Source organism: Parasteatoda tepidariorum, chromosome 5, assembly GCF_982258835.1.
Source record: "Parasteatoda tepidariorum strain Cologne lab strain chromosome 5, Ptep-v5.0, whole genome shotgun sequence".
NCBI classification, from domain to species: Eukaryota; Metazoa; Arthropoda; class Arachnida; order Araneae; family Theridiidae; genus Parasteatoda; species Parasteatoda tepidariorum.
The window spans coordinates 78,228,780-78,248,365 of record NC_141759.1 but is presented as its reverse complement, the minus strand read 5'-3'; the positions used below and the strand labels follow the sequence as shown (position 1 = coordinate 78,248,365).

General features: G+C 30.4%; 1 protein-coding gene across 1 annotated transcript; it reads left to right on the top strand.

Annotated features, from left to right (window-relative positions):
- The first annotated feature begins 308 nt into the window (after positions 1-308).
- On the top strand, positions 309-16,085 carry LOC107450566 (uncharacterized). Its single transcript, XM_087164338.1, has 6 exons — positions 309-800; positions 883-1,129; positions 6,581-6,818; positions 7,707-7,993; positions 11,507-11,692; positions 14,367-16,085. Exons 1-6 carry the CDS (start codon positions 598-600, stop codon positions 15,750-15,752), a joined length of 2,547 nt encoding a protein of 848 aa, XP_087020464.1. The 5' UTR covers positions 309-597; the 3' UTR covers positions 15,753-16,085.
- The last annotated feature ends 3,501 nt before the right edge of the window (positions 16,086-19,586 follow it).

Below are 19,586 nucleotides of genomic sequence, written 5' to 3'. Positions count from 1 at the left end.
ATACATTAACAACAACCAATTGTGGAGGGTCCGTTTTCAATAACACCAAACTGTGAAGAGAGATTTATTCAAAGAAACATCATTCATTTTGAATAATCATTTAATATAATAACTGTGTTTAATTAGTAAATAGACTTACTATCAACATGTGCAAAAAAATAAGCCCTACATGATGGTTTTAGCGTTTTATTAATGTGTACTTATTTTTGAGAATAGATTGCTTATAAGAATAAATAAGAAACACACAAAATATGTTATTTTAATAAACCAAAAGAAGAAATAAAAATCCCTTTATATGTGACTTGCAGGTGGCTAAAAGTGACTTTGGCTCTTTTACAATGACTTGTGATAAAATATTCAGACAATACTCTGAGCACGCATCGTCTTTGTAAGTATTGATTTGATAAAGTTGAACGGCGAGTTATTTGGCGAGAAATCGCCAAATGGGAAACAGTGACGTCTCCTTTCTTATTTTATACCTCTCAGACAGGAAAGGCGCGGGAAATGAGTATACTGAGTGATATGTGTTAGCTTTTAGATGGAATGTGTTAGAAATAAAACTAAAAATTAGAATTTTATAGAAATTTAATTTGAACCATGGAGTTGATGAAGAAAGAGATATGGTCTCAGTTGGTTAATTCTTATCCAAGTTGTGTTTTAGAGGAAAGTTCAGAAACTGACAAATTAAGACTACGTCTAAGTGTCGAAGATCTTGGCGAGGTTGAGGATTTTAAAAAGACAATTGGTAGAATTACAAAAACGCAGTGGAACGCAAAAAGGGAAAACTCTGATCCTATGAGGTATGTTTTAATTTTGTCACTGAAAGCTTTAATTTCTTTTTTTAAGCTCTTTTTGTTGACCTGGTTAAATACTTGATTTCAGGTTTACTTTTTGGAAAGCATGGGTCTGCCAACACAGTAAATTAAATAAAGCCTCCACTTCCAAACGGAACGCCAAGTGTCAAGCTAAGTTGTGGCTCATAATAAAAAAGCTCACTAAACACACTTATAGAAAAGACAAGTTCATGAAACTGTCTCCTCCTTTAGCAGTTTTGGTAATTCTTGGTTTGCAGCACACTCATAGTATTGATACTGTTGAATCTCTTAAAATGTTGAGAGTTTCAGACGAAGTATGTATATTTTTATTTTTGAGTAATCATTTTGGGGAAATTTCTGTTTCGTATCCTGCTCCAAAATTTGTCAAGAACCGAGAAGCCAGCGAAAAAACTGGAACAAAAAATCCACAAAAGAACTAGCAATAATTTACGTTGTGTCGAATCTTATTCTACCATGCCCTTCGATTTTAAACTAGGACAAAAACAAAATGTAAAGCGTCAGTAATATCGGGCAATCCTTATCATAAAAATAAAACTGGTATTAAATATTGCTAGTGGGCTGCGCCCCCTGCTCGCTAACGCTCGCCAACCTCGCCAAAATTGCTATACAATCTTATATGGTTTGCTTCGCAAACCAAGCTCGCTTCACTCGCTACTAACTTAGGTACATTGCAAATGCACAACAAAATTCTAAGAATTCAAAACAATCATTCAAATCCATATAACAACTTTTTTTTTAAAAAAAATACATCTTTTTAGTAAGTACTAAGTCATTAAAATAAATTTGAATTCAAATAAATGACATGTAATTCGTTAAACCTATTAGAAATGTGCTATAGTATAAAATCTTAAGATAAAATTTCTAAAACTGATATCTCTTTAAAAAGGTTAAAATTTTGGCTATAATTAAGTCTATTAAAAATTGAAATATGTGAATTGCAATGGAAAAACCTGCAGAAACAAATAAATTCTAGTAAAACAAATAAATTCGTGATATAAATTAAAAATCGTCAAATAAATTCGTAATATATAAATTCGTGAAAAAAAGCGCTTTCGACAAAATACTAAAATAGAGATCTATCGACAAAGACTACTCACTTCTGCCTAGCTAGAGTGCCTAGAATAAAAGAGTGTGGACAAGGGAGAAACGATTCCTGATTGGTGGAAAGAAAAACTTTACCGCCGGAGGCGAGAGTGGAAAATTCGCCATTGGAATTACACGGAGTGAAAATTATCTGACTCAAAAAATTTATGTTCCGTATTAATAAATGCATGTAATAAGTTCATTACTTACTTTTTTTCAATAAGAAACTTCACAGTTACAGTAAATGTTAAAATTATGGCTGAAAATTTGGATAGTTGTTAGTTATTCGAATTTATCCTTATTATCACTTACTTGTGCGCATATAAAGTTATGTTTATCTCATTGTAAAGAGAACAAGGTGATGAAATAACTAATGGTGAGATAAGAATAAATGTATTTACTTTTAATACACATAATTTCTATCTAAATTACTTATAAATTTTAAGATTTGATTGAGCATCTTTTTATCAAAACTTCAGAAGTGCAGAGTTTGGCGATATTACTTTGACATGTTGGCGCGTTGAAATGTTCGCGTTACAATGTTACAATGCGCGTTACAAAATAGCATTTGTTTACTTTTCGTTACCAACTGTATAAAATGCTAGTTTGTTTTAAATTTCAACTAGTTATGGAAATTTTTGTTTACAATTTGTTGAAATAAACAATACCTTTTCAGGTGAATATGCGATAATTTTTTCCTGAAAAAGTAATAAATAATAATAAATTATATAATTTGTTTCATTAATTATTATTTCTGAAATAAATGGCATGATCATTATTAATTTTTATATTTTATTTAAGGCATTTATTAAAAGCTGAAGTTTTTTCATAAGTCTTTTTTTTTCTTCATTGACGTTAATTTTTTTAACAATTTCAGATGCTAGACAATGTTTCTTAAAAAATCTGTAATATATCATGTGTTTTCCAATCTTAAAGTTTATATTATTGATACTTTAGTATATACTCTTAGAATAACAGAACCTTCAGAATAACACCAAATGAGCGAGTGACGCTAATTTCGGTGTATCATCTGGCAACCCCCTTGGACAAAAATATGACGGCAGCGCATGCGCTTTTGGATATTGTCATCACTCTTTTCAATACAGGCACTCTATGCCTAGCTTATGCTCTGTCTGGTTATTTCAGTTTCCGTTTATAAAAGCGCTATATGTTGAGCCATCTCAGCTGGATTTGGCATGTGACATTTTTAGCGGCAATCATTGGTCGATTTTCTAGCGTTGCCATTCGGGGTGTTGTAATGAGGATTTTTTTGTCGCCGTGTAAGAGAAATATATATATAGATGATTTTTCTTCTGCGTAAAATGAGGAAAATAAAATAACGGATTCTTAAATAACTGTAGATACGAAAATTGGTTAATCGTACTTAAAATTGAAAATCACCAATTTTTTCAATAGAATGTAAATATCAACTGTTTTTCTTTTTAATACTTGACTTATTATCGATTTAATTAGGATAATTTCTAAACAAATTATGTACAGTGCAAGAAAAAGGGGAAAAAACGGACCACCCTGAATAACTTTTGATCTACCTATACGTAAAAATTTTTCAACGGATTCGAAATTCTGACCCCCAATATATAGGGGGTAGCCACAATCTGGGAGATATCAACTCCATAGTTTGGTCAGGAGAAAGATCCAAAGTTTGAACCCCTTAATGTTAATTTTACTCTTTGAATATTTATCCATATCCAAAGAACTTTTTAAGCGAATTTAAAAATTTTTGGACGCAATTATAAAATTCGTTTGTCCAAAGAAAATACCGTGAGAAAAATAAATTTTAGTTTTTGTCATTTTATTTAATTATAGTCGAAAGAATTTTGAACTGTTTGGTATACAATTTTTTACGTCATTTTAAAATATGTAATTTTACATAGTAAAATACTAAATTTTAGCAAAATTGGTTGAATAGTTTCTGAGAAATCGAATTTTAGAAAAATAGCATATTTAAAATTTGATTTTTATACGGAACTATTCAACTCCTTAAATTTCGTATTTTGCTATGTAAAGTTACATACTTTAAAATGATGTAAAAAATGTATACATTACAATTCAAAATTTTTGAGACTATTATTAAATAAAATAATAAATACTTAAAATAATAAATATGGGGACCATATGTCCAAGATTTCGGCTACTCCTTATACTTTGTGGGTCAGGAATCTTAAATCCGTAAAAAAAAAAAAAAGGGTATGTTTATTCAGAGAAAGTATGTGTTTGTGTATAATTTTGTAAGTTAAAATATCATCTGTACTAAATTAATAAGCATATTTTAGGTCAAAATCTTGAACCATTAAGAGTATGTCTAAAATGTGAAGACCCGATCATTAGATTAAAAGTTATTCAAAGTTGCCCGTTTTTATTTATTTATTTATTGTTGACGCATTGTAACTATTGTTATCACTAATTTCAACAATACTATTTACATACACTAAAAAGTAAATTTTTAAAAAAAAATATAGTGAACCACTGCTATAGTGGACCTATTTCTAGGTGCGCAGACAGTACACGATAACGTAACGGGATTCGACTATATAATTGTATAGCTCTAACAAAAACCGGGAGAGCTGTAGCATAGCCATAGGAGAAATATGGCCCTACTGAGTAACAGCAAAAAAAAATCGGAAATTTCAGAGTTGTCTTTTTAATAATTAGCAATTGTTCATTTTTATTAATTAGCGAGTGTTTACATTTTTCTAATAATTGGCCAGTGTTTACATTTTTCTAATAATTGGCCAGTATTTATATATTTCTTTCATAAAAACGCCTATTAATTATAAAATACCGAAATATTTTATTTTATTGAAAAGAAGGTGTAAATAAAAAAATTTGATTGCAAATTTAAATGAGGAAAGAAAATGACAAAATTTTCCTCTCATTTAGTGCGAACTTAAAAATTTATTCAATAATTATTGTTTTTTTTTTTTTTTACTGTAATTTGTAAAGTAACAAACCGTTTCTCACTTAAAAACATTGATTGAAATTTTGCCTATCAAATTTTTTGCATGTCAGCTGCTTTTTGCGCCTAACAGCTGTTTTTCAAAATGGCGAACAAAACTGGAAATGAAAAAAAAAAAGGGGGGGGGAAGTTTTTTTCTTAAAAATTGGTCATAACCTAAAAAAATAAGAAACAGTTGGTTTTAATTAACAGGAAAATAAGCTTTTCCGGGAAAAGAAAAGTACTTAGTATTATCAGTGTTATTTTTAAATGGTGAAAAAAGTACTATGGAGGGGTTAGGCAAATCTGGGGTACTCGATCGACTCGGTGTCTAATAGTTGGCTCCCAATAGTTTAGTGAATTTCAACCTGTTATTTTATGAAATCGAAAAAACTGGATTATAATATATTTTGAAATTTTTATTTTATTGATACGACTCAATAGCTCTTCCCTGAAAGACTTGCAAAACCAGACCGAAATCACAAACATGTGTTTAGTATAGGCATCTGTCTTTTAAAATTAAAAGGTTTAGTTGTACTCGTTTTTAACGAGTCCCGATTCAGTGAGAACCCGGATTTGCTTTGTTAGTTGAATGTTGGCCAATTGGAGCTTAGCTCGCTTTTAACGAGTAAACTCTGATTTTAGCGAGCAATATTTTTGTGATTCATAAAAAAGACTACTTAATTCCAGCTCAGCTTGCTAAACTCTTCTTTAGAAAATTTGCTTTTTGATATTTTCGAAGTCGACGAATTTCTTTTAGATGTCGACGATGTTTTCGGGTCACGAGTCTCATGCAAAGAATAATAACACAACAATGAGACACCTTAGAGAAAAATAAATGAAGTATCGTAGAATAAGGCCGAAAAATAAATAAAGTATCGTAGAATAAGGCCAAAAAATAAATAAAGTATCGTAGAATAAAGCCAAAAAATAAATAAAGTATCATATGAGAAAGAAATAAAGTATCGTATTTATAAGGCGGAGAGAGCCTAGTTGGCATGGCGCTGGACTCGCCTTCATGAGAACATTAGTTCGGATTCAGCCGGCCAAAGACTCCCCGTGTATTGAGTCTCTCGGGTCACAAAGTCCTCCATGTTCCGATAACAAATTATACCCGGGGTACTGAATTAAAGATTTGATCGTTCTCTAGTTCAGGTCAAATTACGATCTGAGGATGAATGAATGGTTGTACAAATGGCTCCGCCATGTAAACGGGTGTGGCAGAAATCGAGTTCTTGGCCATAGATGGCGCCACTGGAAAACAAGAGCAATCGAACCTCTTGCCTTAATGACCTACGACAACAATAACAACCATATGTATAATTTAGTTGATATGTAAAAACCCGTTTTGTACGAGCACATAAAATTCGGCAACAAAATTCTACTCAAAATTTTATAAAATCAACGAAAAAGTAAATTTTATTTCATGAAAATTATTATACTTAAAGACGAAATTTGAGAAAAAGCGAGGGTTCCAACTTTTTAACGTAAACAATGGAGGGTATTTGTGATTTGCTTACTTCTGTTGTCTAGTAAAGAGGAGATGGAAATTCCCAGAATTATCCTTACGTGTTATTTGAACAGCACCTTTGAATCTTACTACTGCAGTTGGCATGGTCAGGACCGATACGGAAATGTCCCCTAGTTTTGTCCCGTCTTTTTTTTCTTCCAGTTCGCTAAATAAAACATTTATTGTTTGATATAGGTAAAGAAAGACTTCAGTAATTATTTCTCATGGGGAATGACTATAATCGAAGCCCGTATGCACCATGAAAATAAATTTTTGTTGGCAAACAACTATGAAGATATGGCAAATGCTTCTAAGAATCCAACTCCGAGGCAGGTTCATCATTTGCAAAACAAGTGGAAATCGAACAATTCAGGGGCACTTCCCACCCCATTTGAGAAATTGAAGGAAAGAATACCACTTTATAATTCAAATGGTAAGTATTTTTTGTATATTGTAATCAAAAATTGGTTAAAAAAAAAAGGCTTTTAACTGATTTCTATAAATGAGGGTTGCTTCATTAACATATGCTGTTAACAAAAGGCACACCCTTTTTTAAATGAGCAGCAGGATTGAAAATGGCAAAGGATTTTTCTCTCGTAATGTTTCTCATGTTACGTATCACCTTGCATAAATACTTCTAGGATCTTTAATTAAAATAATTAATGAATTTTTTGTCGCTTACGTTGAATTTTTATTGGATGACAGTCTTAATTTCTCTGGAGACATGGAAACTTAAATTACATATTAAAGGTGGTGATAACATAACACCCTGCATCAGGGCCCGCGCTATGCATTCGCCGATAAAATCGTACATTTGGCGAATAAAATTGTGTTTGGAGAATGATTTTTTCCACTGAAAAGAAATTAAAATTGTGTCAAAATGAAATTTTTTTAAACAAATCAGTAATTTTTATTCGATTACAGTAATTTTTGGTACATGTGCCGCATAACCCATCAGAATTGGGTCCAAATAATAAATCCTGAAATAAACTACCATCAAATAGTTTTCTATGGGAAAAAAATTAATCATACAATTTTTTTAAGATTTGCATTTGGCGAAGATTTTCAAAAATTGGCGAATACTTTTAATGTTTGGCTAATAATTTGAAATCCTTAGTTGTATAAATTCTTTGCTTTCCCTGCTGTATAAATTCAGCAAATACTTTAGAATCTATAATTCAAAAAAGAAAATCATTTTTTTGGATGTTCTATTGAAGGGCAGTATAACAACTTAAATTTTTTTTTTGACAAGGAATCTTAAATTATAAATTAAAGATGGTGATTACAAAACACTCTGTATAAATTCTGCAAATACTTTCAGGATCTGTAATTAAAATACACGATGTTGATGATGCATGGTCTGTGCTTCTTGTTTCACCACTTATGAATAGAGCACAATCTCTGGAGTCTTCAAAAGAAATTATCTTCGTCGATTCATCGTGTGTCTTTGGAAAAACGTCCTCAACTTTGACAATTCTCTATACAGCAACAAATGCCGGGGCTATTCCAATCGCCACCCTAATCCACAGGACCCAAACTCGTTATAATTATTTCAACGCCTTCATGTTACTGAAAGAAAATTATCCTGACTGTTTTGGAGGAGAAAATGTAAGTTTTTTTTTTTTTTTTTTGAAATATCACGTTCTTGTGTTAGTAAAATTTTTGAAGTTATACTTCTTATGCGATTTCCAGGTTGCGTTAAACGTTTAACGATACATTTTTATTGGCCGGGAAATCACGTGGTAGGATCCAGTTTTTCCTCATTCATTTCCATATTGTTTTGGTTCTCACTAGCATAAAAATAATAAAAGTCATAAAATTATTATTTTTCTATAAATATTTTTTTAGTTTGTTTTGATATACTCATATAATTTAATAGGATAGTATTTTTTATTTTCAAACTTAATGGATAACAATTGTAAAAAATGAGTGAAAACAATCCCACGGACAATGCGACGGATTTAAGGTTATGTCAAGGTACGTCTCTTGTGAATATCAATTGATTGTTAGGTTTTCTCTTTTCTAATTGCCATTTATATTTCACCAAATGCAGCCATGAGGGATATTAAATTATTTATTGCAAAATCTTTATTGCCACTATCCACTGCAGGTTCACAAGCTCTGGCAGACGTTACTGGTGAAGAAATTGATTATTGTAAGTTGCCTGTGATCCTTGCAGGAGATTTTAATGTGAATTTCTCGTTACCTGAAGCTGAAAGATTATTAACCTTCCTTAAAGACAAATTTGGATTGGAAATGATAAATGGTAGAAATGATCCAAAAACCAAAGGGGGAACTACCTTTGATGCATTTTTTGCAAGAAATATTGAAAAAATAGAACTCAAACATTTCGTATCTTACTTTAGTTATCATAATCCCATTGTGAATGTTATAGATTTGGATATTTCTCCACTCGAAAATGATAATTAAAAGATGCTATCAATTGTGAATTGTAAGCGATGTTAATAAAGTTTGTCTTAAGGAAACAATATGATTTCACTAAAAATCAATTTCTACCCCTTCCTATTTTCATTTCCACATTACGAAGTTTCACTTCTTCCGCGTGGAGGGACTCCACGCACTATTTTTTTTAAAAATGTTTTATTCATTTTTTAATTTATCTCTTCCTAAGTCAAAATTCTTTAAGGTCCCATCAAAAAATTTTGATGGTTTATGTTGGTTTTAGTGCGATTCATGATGGTCCAACATTATTTCCTTAACTTTCAAAATCAATTATTGATAAATATTTAAATCTGAATGGGAAAAAACAAAATTTACTCTACTTTTTTTTGGAATTTATATTTTAGTACAAATAAAATTCCGATAATTTAGCAGATTTTTTTTCGTAACTATTGGGTTGTTTTTTATAATAAAAAATACCAAAATATATTTCTGCATGTAGTTAGAGCGTCAAAAAAATTCATGAAAGGGACACCATTGTCTCATCTGCGTCAAAGAGTTAACCCCTTATCTGAATAATGAAACGTAGTAGAATATTGAACTTGTTTACACTCTTTACTTTCTAAACACAACTTGAACGGAGGGATGTACCGGAAGTTTTCTAAATTTCTTTCAGTTTGTTATTGTTTCAACTCGGCTAACCATCCGTTGAACCATTTTTTTATGGGTGCTTCGTTTTCCCAAACGTTATTTCTATTTTAATCAGATGTTTTCTTTGTTTGGCAATAACCCACAAAGTAATTAGCAATAGTGCATCTCTTTTAAAAATTCACTGCATTGTAATACATATTTCCTCTTTTTTCTTTCTTTAATAAAATTCATAAACATTGATACGAAAACAGACTTCTAGTGCAAACGATGACGTCATCAGAGTTAATCAGAAAGGTGGGTTTTTAAGAATATTCCTGTCAGATATTGGGAAAATCGTATATATGGAGGATAGAGAAATCGTATTTATTAATTCATTATAATTTTTTTTATTTTTGATATAAATATTCGGGTTTTTGGATCTAATAAAGCAACTTTAAATAAACTAAAATAATACTGAATGCCGAATATTCATTTTACTCCTGACGGAAGTTCTTTCTATTATCAACAAATGGCAGTACAGTAAGAGGCTTTAATAACTTCCTCTTGGTGATACAAATGCAACGATTTACACTAATCTGAGCTGATGACGTAATTGGATGACTGCAAGACTTCCGGTTTGATTTGTTTGTGGTGATATTCGCCCAGAATGTTGATCAAAACACGGAATCTAGCGTAAGCGATGACGTCATCAAAGTTAATCAGGAATGTGGGTTTTTAAGAATATTCCTGTCAGATATTCTTAAATTAAGGGAAATCGTATTTATTAATTTATTATAATATTTTTTTAATTTTAATATAAATATTCGGGTTTTTGGATCTAATAAAGCAAGTTTAAATAAACTGAAATAATACTGAATGCTAATCATTCATCTTATTCCTGACGGAGTTTCTTTCTATCATCAACAGATGGCAGTACAGTAAGAGGCGTTAATAACTTCCTCTTGCTAATACAAACGATATTACACTAATCTGAGCTGATGACGTCATTGGAGGACTGCGAAACTTCCGGTTTGATTTGTTTGTGGTGACATTCACCCAGAATGTTGATCAAAACACGGAAGCGATGACGTTATCAGAGTTTATAAGAAAGGTGAATTTTAAGAATATTCCAGTGGGGTGTTGTGTTAAGAAGAATCTTTTGCAATTATTTATTATTTTGGTTTTAAGTAAAAATAGGTTTACACATAAAAAAATATAGGTTTATTTATAAATATGTATAATTCAGTTTCTAGGTTTATTTATAAATATGTATAATTCAGTTTATAGGTTTATTTATTAACTAAAATAATAGTGAGAGCCAGTTTTAAGCTCTAATCATAACACAAAATCTAATATAAGCGATGACGTTATCAGAGTACAGTAATAAAGGATGGCTCTAAGATTGTTATAGTCGGACGCTGTTTGAAGAAAAATTGATTTATTTTTTGATTATTATTTTTTTATTTTTTATTTTAAGCTCATATAGTCGGATCTTTAAGTTTTTTTAAAATAAAAAAAAGAGGTTTAGGCATAGTAAAATAATGCGGGGGCGCTAACTATAAATTTTTAAGTCTTCATGTTTATCAACCTTTTTAAACCCTTATAATGTTAATTATAGCGATTGATATTTAATTTATTACTTTTAGTAGATGTTTTAATGTCCCTTGTAATGTATCAAGCTATATTAAGAAACATTTCTTTGTTAGAAAAAACTTTTATTCACAAACAGTAACAAATATGAAGTAACCGTAACGGGATAGTGAAAATATTATAAAACAACCCGTAACGGGATATATAGGAAACTCAAATTCCACAACAAAACTAATCTCTAAAAAAATCCAACAACTCTCTGTTGTTCTACCAAAAAGTATTCTAATTTTATCGTCTGCTTTTATTTTATTGTTTATCTCTTTATGTGTTTAGTTTATTTTATTCATGCTTTTGCTAGCCCGTTATTTTTTGAATAATTTTACTTTTATTCATGCTTTTGATAGCCAATTATTTTTTTAATATTTTTTTTTATTCATGCTTTTGATAGCCAATTATTTTTTTAATATTTTTAGAATAAAGTAAAAAAACTTTTTTCTTCAGTTTCCGGCCCTATTTATGACTGCAGATATACACGAAGAGAAAGAAGCCTTAGCAACTGTGTGGCCAGAAAGCTCACAGCTTCTGTGCCATTTTTATGTGGCTCAAACTGAATGGTGTGAGCTATTTTCCAAGTCTACTACATTAACGACGGAAGAAGGATCTAGACTTATGAAACTTTTCCTCGATGTAAGTATATATAGATACATTTTAATATTTGTGTACTGCAACTTTCGTGGGCCCAGCATAAGCACACATCAAAAGGGTTGTCTTACCCCGGTTCGATCTTCGAGAGCAGTCGTTATCGAAACGAAACAGAGGTATGAATCTTCAGCAAACGTATAATAAGCTGGACAAAAAATAATTTTTATTACTGACAGTAAGTAATAACTATATAATCTTTATATGTCTCTGCATGAAGATTAAACGATAAAAGAAATCTAAGAAAACTTTAAAAATTGGAAACCTTTCAAATTCTTTGCTTTCAACTCGAGACCAAGAGGAAGACTGAAAAAGTGATGGTTGGACCCTATCATCTAACCATCTATCCAACCATGGTTAGATAGACCCTATCTATCTAACCATTTTCAAGGTGAAAAACTGGAAATTGAAAGCCAGAAATAGGAAAGTCTGTTGACAGGCTTACAGCGGGCTGTAGTGGTAAATAAGGATAGTTTAAGAGAACATTAGAAAGTTTATACAGTAGAACAAACTTATCTACGCAGACACCGTGAATTAATCAATGTGTAGTTTTATCAATAATTAATCAATATGTTTGGTCGTTAGTCTTGACTTGTAAAATGTAATTCAAAGTTAGTCATTTAGAAAATATAACTAATTTCGACACATTCTAGGTACCCGGTTTTACCCCATTCTCCCTGTATGAACGCAGAATTTTGTATTAATTTGAAATAAATTATTCGTTTAAACAATTTTTGGGGGTTTTGAACACCAAATTTTGATCTTGTATTACACCACAGTTTCGCAGTCAAAGTATACTTTCATTCACCTTCTTTTGATTAAATAGTCGCATAAGCACTTTGTTTATTTCATAAGAATAAGGTATACTTTACTTTGTTTATTTCATAAGAATAAGGTATACTTTACTTTGTTTATTTCATAAGAATAGGGTATACTTTATTTCGTTTATTTCATAAGAATAAGGTATACTTTACTTTGTTTATTTCATGAGAATAAGATATACTTTACTTTGTTTATTTCATAAGAATAGGGTATACTTTATTTCGTTTATTTTATAAGAATAAGGTATACTTTACTTTGTTTATTTCATGAGAATAAGATATACTTTACTTTGTTTATTTCATAAGAATAAGGTATAGTACTTAACTTTGTTTATTTCATAAGAATAAGGTATACTTTACTTTGTTTATTTCATAAGAATAGGGTATACTTTATTTCGTTTATTTTATAAGAATAAGGTATACTTTACTTTGTTTATTTCATAAGAATAAGGTATACTTTACTTTGTTTATTTCATAAGAATAAGGTATACTTTACTTTGTTTATTTCATAAGAATAAGGTATAGAACTTAACTTTGTTTATTTCATAAGAATAAGGTATACTTTACTTTGTTTATTTCATAAGAATAGGGTATACTTTATTTCGTTTATTTTATAAGAATAAGGTATACTTTACTTTGTTTATTTCATGAGAATAAGGTATACTTTACTTTGTTTATTTCATAAGAATAAGGTATAGTACTTAGCTTTGTTTATTTCATAAGAATAAGGTATACTTTACTTTGTTTATTTCATAAGAATAAGGTATAGTACTTAACTTTGTTTATTTCATGAGAATAAGGTATACTTTGTACTATGTAGACTAAAGCGAGAAAAAAAAATGTGAATATAGGGCCAAATGAAAATACAGAAATCGATATACTGTAGTTTCGGTTCTATAATCAAGTACCTTCCTCTTTGTTCCAAATAAAGCGAAGTAAAGAGACAAACATGTGCAAAGTAATTTAACCAATGGGGACAGAGGAACAAGTTTGAACAAGATAATAAAAGAAGGGAAATAAGAAACTGGCGTGAGGGATTCGGCAAAAAATTAGATAGATTATATTAGAATCCATATATTGGTAAACGGTGGAATACTAAAATGATCATTAACTTAATTATTAGAATCTTTCAAAATATGGAGTAATTCCCAGAAATCAAGTGCGGTAGATTGAAACGTTTTGATTGATTTTAGCATAAAAAAAGTCAAACCTGTGATTAGAATTCCAACTCTGTAGGGCAGGGATGGCGAACTAATGGCACGCTACACAATATTTTGGGCACGCCATCGATCACAAAGTTCACTATGAAGCATATTAACAATTGAATTAAAATTCACAAAAAATTAACAAAAAAATTCACAATTAATGCCAAAAAAGCATTTAATAACCATAAAAAACCAAGCTAACAATAAATAACTAACAAAAAAAATTAACAGCTCTGCTTTAACTAACATCTTATAACACTAATATAAGTTATTTGTCATCTAATCTGCAACAACAGAAGTCACACTGATGTTACTTTTAGTTGAATTACGCGTATAACTGAGACATTACAAAATATCTTCTCTTTTTTTTCGTAGTTAAGTTAAAGTTTTGAGTTGATAGTATTTAGTATTATTATTTACCCAATAATTACGAAGTCAAAACTATTTGTCGGCACGTGTATGACCTCATTAAAAAATTTTTTTAAAAAAGTGGCACGTTGATGCATAAAGGTTCGCCACCCCTGCTGTAGGGTAATAAATAGGAAATAGATAAATATCACAATTTTGGACATATCTTTAGTGTTCTTTAAGTGCACGTTTACATTGTTTATTATTTTGAATTGTTTCGTTTTCCAGGTTATGTATGCTACTACTGAAGAAAATCTCACAGAAGCTGTTGCCCAACTACTGAATGAACAACGATACCCAGAGTTTTTATCCAGATTTAATTCTTTCTACCAAAGAAGAAACGAATGGGTCTTGCTGGACAGAAGTTCGACAGTAAACAACGCCACAAATAACTTTGCCGAATTTACAATTCGAATTGTTAAAGACATTGTGTTATGTCGCACAAAAGCTTTCAGTATCGTTACTCTAGTTGAATTTTGCTTGGATTTGTGGGAAAAACACCTTACGAAGAAACTTCTCGAATTGGCGCACTCTTGCGAAGTTAGTTTAGCATTCAAATCAATCCACGAAAAGGACAAAGAAATTAAAGAACTAGATGTGCAAGAGAGTTTTCAAAACGTGTTTCTGATGAAAATTGGACATAAATCATACACTGCCAATGCAGAGGTTGGTGTCTGCAACTGCCAAGTTGCAATGTTTGGTGCATTTTGCAAGCACCAATATTACTTATTTACAACACATAAATTTGCTTTGCCTAGTGCGCCAACTCTATCAATAGAGGAAAAAACTGAATTACATAACTTTGCTTTAGGAGAAATGTCAGAATGTGATTGTTCAAATACACCAGAGAATTGGAAATCTTTACCAAAAGATGGCAACGCTTTACTAGATTATGGCAAATCTTTACCAGAAGGTGGTGAATCTTTACCAGAAGATGATGATTTTTTTCCAGATTTTGATGAATTCTTACTAGAAGATGATGACTTTCTCCCGGAAAATGAGCAATCTCTATCAGAAGCGGGAACAGGTCAGAACAGTCAAGAAATAAATCTTAGTGCAATCCAGACGGGTACTAATAACCAAATCGACAAAATGGCTAGTCAGGAAGATAAAAATCAAATTGTTTCAGAACTAAATAGAATTGCCGATAAGATTTCAAAAAGCACATTTACAAAAACAAAAGCCGACCATATCATCAATACTCTAAAAAAGATTAAGACCGTGGATGATTTAGATAGGTTATTTTTTCTTAAAAATAATTCTCGAATTAAAAAAACGAATGTTCATCACATTTCTGGAGTCGTGCCACGGTTAGAATTAGCTAAAGCTGTAAGAAGTGTTCCAGAAAAAACAAATGTTCATCATATTTCTGGAGTCTTGCCTAGGATAGAGTTAGTCAAAACTGGAAAAATTGTTCCACAAAAAACAAATGTTCATCATATTTCTGGAGTCTTGCCAAGGATAGAGTTAGTCAAAACTGGAAAAATTGTTTCAGAAAAAACAAATGTTCATCATATTTCTGAAGTCTTGCCACGAATAGAGTTAGTCAAAATTGAGAGAGTTTTAGATGGAAGTTCTTCTGAAGAGATAACTAAAAAACTAAAAGTATCCTAAAATGCCTTAAAAATAACCTTTGATTACTTCTTAGGACCCAGCCTCAAACATATTACCCAATATTTGGTACAAATTTTATCACTTAATAAGTCATATTTAAATAATATTTATTCGGTTGTTAGTTACTATTATGTCTTTATATAGCGATTGTCAATGTAAAAATATAATTGAATTTACAAACCAAAATTTATAAGAAATTAAAGAAAAATCCAATTTTTGGACAATTATTGTTTGAATTTTGTTTTAGTATGATCAAAATGTGAAGAACTATGCAATAAAAATACCGTAATGTACCTACCTACCCAATAAAAATACCCTAAAATATGTAAAAAATGTAATTTTTTTCAAGTAATAATTAAGAAACGGCACTTAAGTTAAAGGGCTTAAATGCTTTAAACACTTTTTAAAAAATTAAATTTTTAAAAAGTGTTTATCGCATTTAGGAATTTACTTTCTTCAAAGCTACATAATTTGTAGCAAAAATCCCAATTTTGGCTATTATTTGAAGCTCTTACCTCAATAGGATATAACTAATAATCCCTTTTTAACATTTTTGTGTATGTAATTAACTAATAATAATTTATTATAATTTTTTTTATAATAATTAAATTATAAATGTGTTATTAATTGTTTATAAATTTTTAAAACTAATTTTTGAGACTCCAATAGCGGAAAAAAAACAATTACTTTTTGAGCAAAAAATATTTATTGCAAAATACTTCAGTTAATTAATTTATTATTATTAATTTTCAAACATTTAATTTTACTATAATATTATTCGCACAGGTATAGAAAGTTCCTATATAAATATGTTTTGCATGAAAGATTTCTTAAAATCACAACTTTTGCATTTCTAGAAAAAGGGTTAAAATTTCGATTAATTTTTCCTTCATAAGCATGTGCCAATATATAATTTTTATATTTTGGTTTCAGATTTTTTTTTATTCACAAATTCTTATTGTTAATTGGGTAGGCTTTATTTTCCATTATAGATTCAAGAAAGTCACAACATTTATTTTCCTGTTTCATCAAGTTGAATTGTTTTTAATTTTTAGTTTGAATATTAATTTTCTGACTGTCTTTCAAATGTGATGTTTTGAAAGTTGAAGGTATATTAATAAAAATACGTATGCTTGTTTGTGAGCATATTTTATTAAGAGTTCAATGAGTTTCAATTTTCATTTCATAAATTATTTAGTGCACGCAGAACCAGCTGTTCCCTGGATGTATCTTCCTGCTGTCCTTGCGATCTGTCTTTTTGCTTAACAAAGGTTTATAAGCCTTAATTGAGCACACACGCCTACAATAGTTGTAGTTCATTTACGTCGCACTAGAGCTGCACAATGGGCTATTGGCGACGGTCTGGGAAACATCCCTGAGGATGATCCGAAGACATGTCATCACAATTTTGAACCTCTACAGAGGGAATGGCACCCCCGCTTCGTTAGCCCGACGACCTGCACGCGAAGTCGAGCACTTTACGGTAGAACAGTTTAACGAGGACCAATGCGGCACACCCTCTGTCCCTACGCAGACTGATCCAAGTGGTCACCCACCCGCACTCTGACCGCAGCCAGTGATGCTTGACTTCGGTGATCTGCTGGGAACCGTGTCTTAACGATCAGTCCAATGCGGGACCACACACGCCTGCAAATGCATGCGTACCAATAAACAATAAATAAATAAAACTTGAAAATCACAAGCTGATTTACATTCATATAAATTTTCTATAAAAGCATGTACGAATTTTGTACTTTTCTTGTTTTTAATCAAACAATGCATAACATTTATCTGCGAGAAGTTATTTGTGCTTTGATTTTAGCTGTTAATATTCAGAAGTGTATAAAGCAATATTACTTTTAGCCTTATTAACAATGGCTATATAGTATGTTATACATTATTCGAATTCACGAACTAACTGCTAATCTCTTTCAATGAGTCAACTTGAGTAGCTATCATTCGGCCTACCATAAAATTCATATCGATGTTAATTTTTTTTGTTCCTGCTTTATTGAAAACATTTCAGGGATAATTAAAACTATAATTAGAATATGATCGAATCCCAATATAATTTAATTAGCCTTTCGTTGTCTGTATCGATTTTTAATCGGCGTTTTATACGTATGCATTATGCTCATAGAAGGCTTAAACATTTTACTGACTTATAAAGGTCAGGCTGCGTTAAACGATGAAATGGCTGTCGATCCAAAACACAGAAATTCCCCCGCAATTCCAGTTATTTTTTGTTTTTAAAATATTTATTTAATGTTTTAATTGTGACGCTTATATGCATAGTATGGAAAACAATAATTACACAAACATAAACAAAACTATAAAATAGCTGAATTTGGACGATCGTTTTGCTAAGTGGCCCATTGATAGCAATCTCATAAATAAATATTATAAATAGAATATCAAAATCAGCTTTTTTTTTTTTTAGTCCTCCATAAACAAAAAATATTGATAGGTTATTTATTATATCAATACTTCCCGGAATAATGGCGGAACAAGCTTATAATTTTTTTAATTCATTAATTTTGTATACATTGATTTTTTTTTCTTTCTAGTAACTCGTAGCTTCAAATTATTTGATAAGCAACTTCGTTTATTTGTCACTAAAACGTTATACTAAATATGATAACACAAATAAGTATAATAACTAAGGCCCGGATTTTGATGACATTTGCATTTTTGGACATTTTTTGTCTTTTAGAGCATTTTTTTAGATTTATAGGGCATTTTTCTTTAAATTTTGGGGCGTATTTTGCATTTTAATGCATTTTTTAAAGTTTTTTTGTTATTTTTTATCAATTTTCATTATTACACTGTCTTCCAAACAATGAAGAAAATCTATAGGATATTAACAAGTGAAGCAAAATCTTTTCAAATTGAAGAAGAATTGTCAGTAAGTGAGACCGTCTTTAGATGTTGAAAGAAGCTTCTGCAGGAATGAAAATTTACTTTCAGACAAGAGACGCTCGTTTACATTTCAAATTATCAAAAAACATTTAATAATCCAATGTAATTCTGATATTTAGTAATATTATGAGATGGAAGTTGTTATATCCATCAAAGTTTCTATACAAAAGAAAAATATTTTGGTGTCAATATATTTTCCTTTTTTTGTTATTTTAGGATATAAAACATATTTTTCAAAATTTAATGAATGTAGAACAAGTATTGCATTGCTTTATATTTTTTAAATGACTCATAATAATTTAAAAGAACAAAAAAAAATTTTAATTCAATATTTTTACTTTATTTAAGGCATTTTTAAGGGCATTTTTTGCCCTTAAAGGCATTTTTTGCACTTTTTAAGGGCATTAGTTGAGATTTTTTAGGTCATCAAAATCCGGGCTCTAATAATAACGCAACAAATATGTCAACAACGTTACATGATGCTTGATGTAACGTTGTTGACGCGTCGTTGCATGACGCTTGATGAGACAACGTTGCATGATATTTAATGATAGAACGTTACAAGAAATTTTATGATGCTACGTTACATGATTGTTAGCATAATGTAATGTAAGGTGATATTTAAATTACACAACCTTACTTGATATTTAATGACACAACGTTACTTGATATTTAAGGACACAGCGGTACTTCATATTTGATGACAAAGTGGTACTTAATGACACAAAGTTACCTGATGTGTGATTGCATAACGTAGCATGATACTTGATGACACAACGTTACATGATGAACGGTAGCATAAGGTAACATGATATATTATGTCACAATACATGACGTTTGGTTGACACAACACATGACGATTAACATGATGTTTGGTGTAGCACTGACGCATGGTTACATGATGTTCGGTGACAC

What these genes read in the sequence shown, in the direction of transcription:
- LOC107450566 (XM_087164338.1), top strand. Translation starts at nt 598, where the DNA reads ATGGAGTTGATGAAGAAAGAGATATGGTCTCAGTTGGTTAATTCTTAT. An exon ending in ACCACTTTATAATTCAAATG is followed by an intron (nt 6,819 to 7,706) that starts GTAAGTATTTTT and finishes AAATACTTTCAG; the next exon opens with GATCTGTAATTAAAATACAC. An exon ending in TTATGAAACTTTTCCTCGAT is followed by an intron (nt 11,693 to 14,366) that starts GTAAGTATATAT and finishes TTCGTTTTCCAG; the next exon opens with GTTATGTATGCTACTACTGA.